We start from the raw sequence: 12,183 nt of genomic DNA, 5'->3' as shown, positions 1-12,183 counted from the left end.
CATCTCACAGCTTTATTGTCTTAGCCTCTGGTCCACATAAGAACAACTCTGTGGCCTGTGCCCCAGCTAATCGCTCCACCTCCCACAGAGCACCTGGAGCGAAGCCTAACAACTAATTAGAATTTCCTACCCCCTCTCCAAGCCACTGAGCCGCCTCCTCCTCCAGCATAAGCCTCCTGTGACTCCTGCTTGTCAATAACCATTTTCCCCACATGACCAAATTTACACTCTGCTCCGGGGTTACCTGTTTTTCCTCCGACTGCTGCAATTTGCATGACTCATTTGCAACGTGAAGTGCTAAACTGACTTCCTATGCCTTTTTCTGAATAAGAGCAATTATGAGAGAATCTGAGGCTCGTGAAGGAAAGCCCTGCTTACACAATTACACCTGTGGCATAGCTGTCAATCCCTGTGGTTAGAGCAAGGCAGCAACAGCAGAAGCTTTGGAAGAGCATCACGTTTGCTCCAAGACATGGCTGCAGACATACCGCTGGATCGGGAGAGAAAGGATGAGCACAAAAAGAGATTTTTAGCAGGTTTTGCCAGTATCTGGGATCATCATGCTAGCAAAAACCTGGATTCCCATGTCTGAGTTCTCATCTGTTTAAGCATTGTCAGGCTAAGAGGAGCACCTCACATCGCTCTGTGGTGACTCCCCTGCTTAACTGGGAGAGCTGACAAAGTTCAGCAGGTGGGGAGCTCTTTTTCCTGGGTGGAAACTTCTCACCACACTGCATGCTTTGAATAGCATGGATTTGAATTCCACCTAGAATAGGGCAGACGGTGGGAATGAAAGAGGAAATGCAGCGAAAGGAGGGATTTCAGCCTTTTGGAGTAAAGCCAGGGGAAGGAGGTTTATTCCATTACTCACATGCCTGTTAAATCCCATTTTGAACACTCCAGTGTGCACAGACTGCGTGCACTGTGCTAAGTTTTATTCTGAGTGGGAGGGACTGAAAATCTTTTTCCTAATAGAAAAGAGGTGGAAAAATATGAAAAAGGACATTGGGGAAGAAAAGGGTGGGGCAATCTTACTTGTTCAGTGTGCCAGGCTACCCAGTGAGAAGTCAGTCTACTTTAAATGTTCCATATTCCTTAAAATAATGCAAAATTCATCCTCAGAAAAACCTTCAACATTCAACCTTCAGGATAACATACAAAATATATTTATACACATGTGTACATAAGTGTTTGCATCCCCTCTAATTTTTATTCTATTTTTAAATGTGACTGAACAAGCAGCCAGCTTCCCTTTCCAGATCCAATGCTGATAGATAACCCCACAAAAACATTCACAGCATCTGAAGTTCCAGTAGAGCACTGCTTATCCATTGAGTAACTGAGGGATGCTGAGGATCAACGTGTAGGGACCAAGCTCAGCTCAGCAGATCGCCCTGTTGGGCAGAGCTGCTTCACCCTGCAACAACAATTAGCTCTTTGTCGAGTTACTGCTTTCTGGTACATTCTGTTTATTTTTACCATTTTTCAGCTATTTTTCAGCACTGCTCCCCTTTCTGCCTGAAGGGTGCCATAGCCAGAAATACGCCCTGGTACCTGGTGTCAAGGTGTTCATAGAGGTGAAATGAAGTGTCACTTGCTTGGAAACACCTGGGTGCTGCCCTTTCACAGATAGCATGGATCAAACCCAGGTTTTCACCACAGAGGTTTAAAAAAGAGGGACAACCAGAACGTAAACGTTTCTTTGGACAGTGGAAGTGAGACAACCGAACAGTCATGGACCTACTCTACAGTGGTTTTCTTCCCTCAGCAGTATCACAACAAAGATAGGGGCCAGAACTTGTAATTTTCTCCTAACTGGAGATACACAAAGTAGTAATTCTATAGCAATGTATAGAACTCATGTAGATACAGTTCTATGTGAGTGGAATAATAAAAAGTCAAAGAAGTCATTCCTGCAGACCATTTGAAGCCCACAAAGAGACAACACCAAGAAAATGAGAAATCAAAAAAATTACTTCAACTTTTTGAAGTACAAACTGGAGGGAAGCAAGACATATTAGCATTATTATAATTAGAAAACAAAAATGCTTTTGTTTCCAGTCATTAGCTCCTTTGGATCATCTTGCTTTGCTTAATCTCAATGTATTTTATAGAGAGGAGGAAGCTACCACTGGCTTTGCAGACCAGGAATCTGAAGCATGGAGAAGGGTAAGCCAAATTCACCAGCATGCTACAGGCATGAAGTTTGTGTTTCTAAAAAAATTCTAAAGCAAACAAACCAGGAAAGAGAGCACCAGGAATGACTCTCTCATGAAATACCTTCAGGAGGGGTGAAGTCTGTGCTTGTTGTAAAATAGGTACAAGCAATAGCTAACAGCAAAGGGAGAAGACTTACCACCCAACCGTGCCATGAGAGGCATCACAAGCTGCATTACCTGCCCTGCAATGGGAATCAGCCTGAGAAAGGAGTATCAAAATTCAGCCTTGACTTAAAGCAGTAACATGCTTTCCAAAGAACAGCATGTACCAGAGGCTGATAGGTAGCGAGGCTGACAGCTCATCACCCAGCATTTCTTCATTGTATGTGGGCTTCTTTTTTAATCACAGACTCCCTGCAGCATCACCTGCTGTGTGATGATTTAAGGGTAATACTGAGATCCGAGGAAATTCTTAACCAATCGTTAATCACTGGTCCACGTTTTCTATGCTTGCAGGAACTGTGCTCAGCTGAAACTAAGCTGAGGATAACTTTCCCAATCAGTCACAGTCTAATGATTTTCCTCTAAAAATGCTATATATGGCTTGATGCTGCTAACAAGTACCCTAGATCAATAGTTCTGGCAAGTGAAATTGCCTGTTCAGAAAGCAAGAGGCACCCAGGGTAGAGCTTTGGAGGAGCTTTTTTTTTCCTCCACTACCAATTTCTTTTGCTACTTTGACCTTTTTAGCCCCAAACCACGGCATTTCCAAAAATATGCATTGGCCACAAATTTAGTGCAGGCCACGGTGTTCCAATTTTCATGGTACGCTGCCTTCTCCAACCTCTAAAGCAGTCTTCTTTAAGAGGCCTTGAAAAGGAGGCATCAAAGCCATCTCTCACGCTCCCATTTTCACTTTCAGTAAAGCTAGAACTATTATTTCCATCACTAATATTTCCTGCAGAGGATAAATTCTTGGTTGCTGCTGTATGGATGCACAGTACTCATATACAAGGTCTCTTTCCCAGAAGAAAACTGGTGTAAAACAAATTACCACACCATTTGGGATGCCAGCTCTGCACAGGGTAGTTTTCACACCTGCACTAGGCCACCTATCATCAAGTTCCCTGGGCGGCCAGCAAAGCCACAGAGTCCCCAAACTGGAAGAAATTAGGTGGGTTTTTTTCCATATCTACCCAAAGTAGTAAAGGTTCAGCTCTGTCCCCTGGCTGGATACTGCTTCTGGGCTGCTGGGCCTAAGGTTGACTGCTCACACAGGCAGAACAGCTTCTGAATTGCTAGAGAAAGCTCCTGAGCTATCTCAGGAGTGAGTCAGGGTAAGGGAAGGACCCGAGGCCAGCAGAGGACCCGATCCCTAAAAGCCAAAGCAAAAAGAGCTCTCTTAAGAGTTCACTTTAGTTTAAGCAAATCCAGTGTAAAGCCAGTGCAGGGAAAGGCCTTACCTTCCAGAGGGTTATTTGGCCCATACAACTCGAGCTCCAGTATGCCCTAGCAGACTGGTATCACTGGGCTGAAGCAAGTGCCTCCTTGAGCATCAGCCTTCCTGGATCCCACTTTTAAGGAGACAGAATTTAATATTAATGGGGCTGTATTGCATAGTTGCACTGAAGTGCCATTATCATTATCAAACGCCATCAGCCTTCACCTAATTTCTACCCGTTATTTACAGACATAATTCTCTGCTAATCTCAAAAAGGGAAGGGGCAGCCAGCTTCAGTAAAAAAACCACATCATTGCTTTTAACCTTCTCTTTCTAGCACCCTGCTAAAGTACTGGGGTTCTGCCATGTTGAAGACAGACATGTTGCACGCAGCGCCACACCTGGGAAAGCCAAGGGCCCAGATCTTTTCCAACAATCAGGAGGAAATCAAACAAGTTGTACTTGCTTTTTCTACAGAAAATATTTATTTGCAAGAAATGAAAAGCATAACATACTTCGCTACATACATATTTAGGCTACAAAAGCAGGTAGTCTGTTCTCTCGTAGAATCAGGCAGATGATTTAAAAAGGAAAAACAGCAATTTCTTTCCACCCAACGGACATGTTTGCAGTGTTAACAATCAGGTGGGATCACATCCAGATGACAGCACTTGAACAAAAATAGAGGCCACTGTACACACAGACACAGAGTTAAACAGACATGCCAAGAGAGTAGAGACATCTGCAGTCAGAAGAGGCCCCAAATGAAGTTTACCAAGGAGTTCTGGAGGACATGCTTTTGCACTAGTATCACTGTCCACGTCATCTTAGATAGTTTTAAATGTTAGCACAAACTCATACTGCATTCCCGTGAACAAAGGGAAAGGGAAAAGATCAGCTTAAGTGCCTTAGGTGTGTCACAGCAGGGTGACTCAATCACAAGGTGCTGTTTTGCATGGCCCAAGGCAATGGATTTGGCCCTGGATATGTATTTCTCTTCATGAGAGTAACATCAGGTAATGTACCCTTGGAAGGCCTAGCAAATCTTAGAAAAACTGTGATGTATTTGTGTCACAGCATGGCCCTCTGAGAGCAAACTGCTTCCCCTCAGTGTGCCCATGGGGCTGTCAGGGCAGTAGCATTCCCACAGAAGGGGGGATCCTCTCCCACAAGACCAGCTAAGAAACTGTGTTCCTTGAGCAATCGGCTCCCAGGGGCCACCTTTTAAGGCTAACTTACATCACTTAAAAGAAAAAAAAAAAAGATTCAAAGCTGTAATTCTGCAGAACAAAAATGATACCAGAATATACAATAAAGCCTAAAATAATCTTTTTTTTGAACCAAGCCAGAGCTGTCCTACAGAAAGGCCAGACAGTCTAGGCATACACACAAAATGACACAGTGCAACAACATTCAGTCGACAATTAATCACAGCACAGTCTTCAGACAGCAATTCACACAACAGTTTTATGAGTGCTCAGTGATGTGGAATGTTAAACAGGTTTCAGAGAGGAAGGCCTGGATTTCCTGTTGCACCAAGCTGAATGCGCCCTGTGTGTTCAGGTAGATGCCTTTATTTAGTGACACTTATTACATTAAGGAAACAACCCTGTGTTGTTGATTTCTTTTAATTATTCACATTTGCACAGATACACACATGCTCACACTCATTCTTGCTGACTGTACAAATGAAGAAAGCAAGACGCTGTTACATCAGCACCGTTGAATTAAGAGCTGGTATGGCAAAGTCAGATATGAGCTGAGTTCTGTTAAAAGAAAATGATTACCTGCCTCTGCTTCCCCCTCTCCCTCTTCCACTCCCTTCATTATGGACTGCTAAAGTTCGAAAAGATTTTTACTTGCTGTTTGGAGGGGAAAGTGGCATATAACATAAAGGTCAGATATGCATAAACAGGACTGCGTAATATTAAAGAGCAAGGGGAACAGGAGTAAAGCTAAACCTAGCGGGGAACTAGTGACAGAGGCTGTCATTGCTGATTTATGGAATCAAGAACTAGGTTTCCCTGTGATGTCAGGTCCCTTCACCTGCCCTTTATTTCACACCTTCTGTAAGACAGGTCTACAAATCCAGCTTTCCCATGCTCAGTTCTCAGCTGTTCAGTTGAAGCTCTTGGAGAAAGAGTATGGAGATTGGTTTTAGGGTAGACAAGAGACTACTACTAATAAAGAATATCCAGACTCCATTTCAGCATCACAAATTAGAGGTTTCTGCAAGATGCACTCTCTTCTACACAGCAATTAAACTCATATATATATATATACACACACCTTGGAAAAGCAGAAAAAGGCCTGACATGAAAAGGACAAAAACGAATTGCAATTTCCCTCTCAACACTGGAGAGCATCTCCAGTGGATGCTGATCACCCAAGCAATGTGGTACTACTAACTGGGATCACACCCTCAACATATCTCTGAATGCCCAATGTCATTTTATTGGCCACGAGAAAGCTACAGTATTGATTGAATCCTTACATTTTATTTGTAAAGACCTTACTTAAAATGTAAATCCATTCATCTTTGCAACCCCCAAAGTTATTAATCCTTAACACTACATAGTGCAAACCAGCAATGCATCACAGCACTACACTACTTATATAGGCTAGTATAACTTTTGTAGCTATGAAGTTCTGACCTATCATTTCACCTTCAGAATACAAAGTGTTCCCTTTTTAATTAGTGACTCAAGAAAGAAATATTTTAGTCACCAAGAGTATAAAAATACTCCGTATTCCTCTGTTCTCAACTGCGTGGGTTTTGTACAATGGCCTCTTGGCACTAGTTAGAATCTAGAGCCCAAATACTCAGTGGAAATCCCTCCCAACGTAGCAATTAGTATCCTTCTTTTACTTGACCTACATTTTAAATGTGTCTAGACATAATTTACCACTCATAGTTTGAGGGGATGGGAGCAGAGAGGTGGGTTGGTTTCTTCAGTAGGAAAAAAAAAGGTTTTAGATTAATTTTTAGTCCACGTTAGAAAAATCAAGAATACATCGAGATACACTGTCATACAGAGAGATATGGAAGAGGTCCCCTGTCAGTATAAATCAGACCTGCACCCCCAAGAGCAGTACGTGAGAAGTGTGCTGCGTTGTATCAGGTGGGATCTGGCCTAAGAACCTCAGTCTAATCCATTAGTCTGTGCTGCTGAAAAATATTGAATGGTACAGATGAAATGAAAGAAATGCAGCAAAGAACTATAAATAGCCCAGGGGAGAAACACCAACATTATCTACACACTAGTAACAAGGTTAGAAACAGCACATGCCCTGTGCTTGATAGTTTTTAAATATATATATATATATATATAAAATAATGCCCTACTTTCATTCATAGCTTATCTCCCTAGAAGCAAAGACCTGACAGATCTAGGCATGCTTTAAAGCTACAGGCCAAAAGGTAAGTTTACTAGTGTGTATAAAACTGTGCTGACAAACACCATAATGTTACAGCTGAGGACTCCAAGTATCACTCAAGTCCTCTACTGGAAATGGAAATTAAGTAGCATGTAAGGCCTTTGCCTATCACATCCATACACACACATTATTCTACAGCACCAAGTCAGTGATCACAGGAAAAAGCACACTGGCAGAAGGCTAAGACCTCAAGTAATAGAGCTGAGCTAATTAAAAGCACTTATACTGGCGTCCTCCCTGAATACACCTAAGTACTCCTTCCTTATGCCCTTTACACAGAGCACATAAGCTGCCTCTGCACGTGGTGTGCAGTGCATCAGCATTCACACTGGGGTCACCCCTGGGCTGCTGAGGCTGGCAGTGCAATGGCACTGTCCTGCCTCCCCCATCCCCCTGCTAGGTACATAACATGGGCACAAACTACCTCTGGAGATAGTGAAGTCCTTGCTGCTCAACAGCCTGTGAGGAAGTGATGACAGGGGATTCCTTGGCCCCCAGTATCTAGCAGAGAAACCTGTTCTATTAAGGCCCCTGAAGAAAAATGCTCACAAACATACCCAAGTAAAGTAAAGGTTTTCCTTATTGTAAAGAAGTAACATGTAATACAATAAATCCCCAAGCAATGTGTGTGCTAGGTCAAGAGATTCCCCAAAAGAGTACCTAAAAATAACTTGAAGGATTACACAAATTAAGATTATTGAAATAGATTATCAAACAGTTGCAAGAAAATCAGAATGGCCGTACTGGCTTGGATGAATTAGTACTGAGGCCTGACCCAGACTGCGGCCATTTAAAATGCTCTGGATGAAAACATGTCTATCTCCCAACCAGATTTGAACTGACATTCCCAAATTAAGCAAAAAAATAGGGCAAAGTTTTAACAGTGGCAAGTGCAGTACGTTTCGGAGAGGAGGGGCTGTTTTGGTTGTGCAAAATCATCTGTCCTGTGAGTATGGAGAAATAATTCCATTTTGGTTTTAAGACATTGAAGTCAGCTGTATCTGCACTGGTTGGTGATCCATTTAACTGGTCATGGGCATGAGTTCAGGCAGAGAGGCCTCCTGCTTATATGCACAGTACAAACTGCAAGACTAATAAGTGGTGTTGCACTTCTCAGCTTGGAACCTCTTCTGCAGAACATCTAACCACTCAGTTGCCCTCAGAGGTGGCAAACCATTGGTGCTCTGGAAAAAAAAAGACCGTCTAAGGAATTTCCTAAACTATGACCTTGCGCACTTATGCTGACCAGCCATAAGGTAATGGAAGGGTCAATCCCAGCTTTCTCCTGTCACTTTGCTGACCTCAAGTGGCTGAGCAATGCAGCCATCCCTCGTGGCACCCACCGGTGGTCACTGTTTATGTGAGGCCTTAAACCATTCAAAAAGAAAAAACAGAATCATACAAAAGTTCTTGACAGATACTGGAATGCTTCAGAGGACCCAGGAGGATCACTGTGAAGGGAGACAGACTTCAGGGCAGTGATCGACCCATGCCAAAAAGGGAACAGCTGCAACATAGACTACAACAGCACTTCCCCTCTCACTGCCACCTCAGGTAAAACAATAAAAAGGCACTTGCATAGAGGAATAGGGCATTACATAGAAAGCACATCTGTACACCAAAACTCATTACTAGCTCATGGAGTCAGGCACATGTTTCACTGCCACTGATGTGAAACACCTTCTTAAAATGGCACAATGGGAACTGATCCACAGTCCCCTGTAATTCGCCAAATACTTTCCATTCATTTCTCTGAGTTTTGAGTCAGGCAAATAGGGAAGAAAGTCTAAGGAGAATGAAGAACACGAAAGGAGCTGGTGTGATAGCTGCAGTATTAAAATACAAATCCAGTATTTTACAAAATAGAATACTTGCAGGAAATATCTACTGTACATAGTAAAAAATTACTTGTAAGGCTAGGTTAGTTTTTCCCTTATTTATCATTAGGAAAAAAATAAAAGACAAAAGAGCTTCAAATTCTTTTTTTTTAATTGACTTCTTCTGGTAAACTGTAAAGTAGCTATGCTAGCCTGCTGAATTAGGATTTTCACATTAAATCCATCTCAATGGAGCCTGAGTGCCCTTCTGTAGGAACCAGATAAAACCCTGCTCAAATCCTGGGGTAAGTTCAATTATGCCACTGCAAGGACAAATTGCAAGAAGCACAGCTCCAGCAAAGGCATGACCAGGGTACTGAGAGGACACTTAAAAGACAACAATGACACAGGACAAGGAAGAAACAAAGCAGGGAGAAGACTACTGGACCAGGATCAGACCTGAATACTGCTCTTGCCTTTTCCACTGAACTTGGGCCAGTCACTTCACCTCCCTATGTGCTCATCTCATCCCTCTATTCACAGGTCTCCTGCTTACACAGTCAACTCCTCAGCTCAGAGGCTGCCTTGCCATACAGCTAATACAGTATCTACCACCTCCAGGCCTGAACTGTGCCTAGCTGGGGCTACCTATACTCCTGTCTTTTCAACAAAGCAGTTGGTCTAAGATCACATCTCTGGAAAAGGAGGTAAGAGGATGTCATAATGTATCTTTCCACAGAGGAAAATAAGATACATGGCTTTATTTTAGAACAATCCAAGTTTAAGGGGAGGGAATGGGTATTCAGTAATATTTGTGTGTTAGATTTTAGAGTTTGCTCAGATCACCTGCAGGGTTAAGGGAAGCTCAATTCTCTTCATTGCAACTGCCTGAGCAAGATTTTGCAAAGCTAATAAATACTATTTACAACAGTAACAGGAAGATGGCAAGGAAAGGAAAACACAAGACAATCTGAGACTGGGTCTACATAAGAAATTCCGTCAATGCATCTAGAGGCCAATAAATTAAATCCATATCGTCCTCTCAGGAGGCACTTATGGTTTAAGCCTTACATTGATTCAGTTTGTTGGGAAGGAACTGATACAAGCTAAATAGATTAGCCTTAAGCAAACTAAAGGGCATCCATCTAAAACATTGCAGAAATTTAAAAAAATCTGCTTTCTAAACAGATTTAGTTAAACTAGTGTAGTTCTCCCACACAAAGTGTGACAAGACAGTGACTGATCTTTGCCTAATTTCTCAAGGGTGGAAGCAGGGAAGCCTACCAGAACTGCTTTCAGCACACAGAGAAACCTACCCCACTAAATGATAAAGGAGAAGAGAAAGAGCTAGGGGAGGACAATTCAGCACCATCATTGCCCACCCCTCTCCTGCCTGTGTTCTGAGCTCAGCAGTCTCAGGGCCCTTTCTTGTCCCTTCAGAAGCAGGCTAAACACATGCTTCTCAATCCCCACAAAAGGCTCAAGTGCTGTAGACCAGCAGGCACAGAGCTGTGATTAGATTTGGAGCACCATCATGCTGCACCTCCTCTCTCTCCCTCAGCTACCTTCTCCCAAGAAAACTATCACCCACGTGCTCCTGTTGGTTTTGCATATTTCACTCTTCTACAGAATGCCTTTGTGCTCAGACCAGGCTGTGTGCATGTGGCACACACACCCGCCAGTCACTGGCACACTGCTGGCATCATCTGCCATCATAATTCAATCCTGCCCTTGCAGTGTTAGACAGGAAAGGAATAAAAGCAAAGACAGGGACTGTGTGCAAAGTGAGGAAGGGAGTTACAAAGACAAGAGATCCCATCTGTAGTCACAGCCTCACCAGTCAATGCAGAAGTTGAACTCCCTCTCTTTTGTACTTTGGTTCACTGAGGATGACAAGTCAGGGGAACTTTGGTTGAAAAGATGTGGGAAAGAGGGAAGTCAAGAAAAAAAGGCCTTTTTTATTTTTAAGAGGTGGCATTGACTCTTCTATCTATTTCAATTATCTTCAGTGTTTCATTTCTTTCTAGTTCGGAGTTGACTCTGTAGGGAAGAAAAATACCAAAACAACAAAGGTTAACATTAACAGTCATTTTTAAAAGTGCATATCCTGCTTGAATTAGCTAATGCTAAAAAGACACTCAGTATTCACCAGGTACTTGTCAGCTGGAGTCTGGTAACACATTGAATTAGTCATCTCTTTGGCTCTAGGCATAACTTTGACACAAGTGCTCAGAAGACATACTTGGGGTGATATGGCTGATCCTAGCCCTCATAATAGCATGCTGCCAAACAAAATCCCTCTCTCCACTGTCTGGTGGGCTTGTTACTGCTTGTTACTGCTTGTTAGCAGAGACTGAGACCCAGGCCAACAGGACAGTGGCAGGACAAGAAAAGGTGCGGTGGAAAGAAAACTGCATATACATCTTTAAATCAGTGAATCTCTCTCTTTTCAGAGGCCCCAAAACCTTAGATTTAAGTTAAAAAAAAGGGAACTCAGTGTAGGAACTTAAACAGTCCGATAAATTTACATGTCAGTCTCTTAAGACTGGGTCCCGGAAACTTCCCACAGTAATGCTTTAGTAGGATCACTGTTGTGAGAAGCTCCAGCTCTTCACACCCTAACCTCAAAGAAAGCCCAGTGAGTCACAACTTCACACTACCACACAACTGGTAAAAGCTTATTCCTTTAGGAGACACACAAGTAAGTGCTCAAAGAAGTGGGTAGGCAGAACTAACAGGCTTACGGGGTTTAGGATTCTGGCAGAAATAGAGAGTTCAGTAGCTGTATTACAACAGCAATGTGGCAAACACTTCTCCAGAGTAACGATGACTTTGCCTATAGGATCTCCAGATAAAAACCAAACTCTTAGTTCATGTTTTACAGTACCCAGCACAGCTGAGCCGCTAGTCTTATTTCTGGCCTTGAGGCACAATGACAGAACACCGGTATGACAAGCAGCCCACCCTGCACTCACCTGTGCTGCTGCAGGCCCAGCAGCACTGATTTCTCTAGCCTTGTCTCGTTGGCTATTGTGAACTGCATGATGTCATCCTGCTGTGTCCCTGACACAGCTTCCAGGGACAGCGTTGCGTACTTGGAGGTGTCTGTTTGCCTGTCATTGCGATCTGCAAAGGAGATCGGGCTTGACGACTCCTCCAGCTGGTGAGGCTCTTCATAAATTAGCAGACTCCTTGACCTCACTACATACAAAGAGAAGGCAAAAAGACATGAGAATCAGGCAGGTTAGAGAACAGCCCTGGTTATTTCAGGAAATGGAAACTGTCAGAGCAGAGCGAAAGCTGCAAAGGGCTTTTCTTTCCATAGTGC

At 43.1% G+C, this 12,183-nt stretch overlaps 1 protein-coding gene across 3 annotated transcripts in view; it reads right to left on the bottom strand.

Moving 5' to 3' along the window:
* Nucleotides 1–4,062: 4,062 nt before the first annotated feature.
* The window catches only part of CREB3L2 (cAMP responsive element binding protein 3 like 2), an 84,076-nt gene continuing 75,955 nt past the window's right edge, over nt 4,063–12,183 (bottom strand). For all 3 annotated transcript variants that reach the window (XM_032688037.1, XM_032688038.1, XM_032688039.1), the window contains exons 11-12: nt 11,831–12,056; nt 4,063–10,895 (exon numbers count right to left, since the gene is read on the bottom strand). In XM_032688037.1, the coding sequence (XP_032543928.1) occupies nt 10,820–10,895; nt 11,831–12,056 (302 nt within the window). In that variant the 3' untranslated portion in view covers nt 4,063–10,819. The remainder of the gene's footprint in view (nt 10,896–11,830; nt 12,057–12,183) is intronic.

Source organism: Chiroxiphia lanceolata, chromosome 5 (genome assembly GCF_009829145.1).
Source record: "Chiroxiphia lanceolata isolate bChiLan1 chromosome 5, bChiLan1.pri, whole genome shotgun sequence".
Classification (NCBI taxonomy): Eukaryota; Metazoa; Chordata; class Aves; order Passeriformes; family Pipridae; genus Chiroxiphia; species Chiroxiphia lanceolata.
This window is presented reverse-complemented; position numbering and strand designations above follow the sequence as displayed.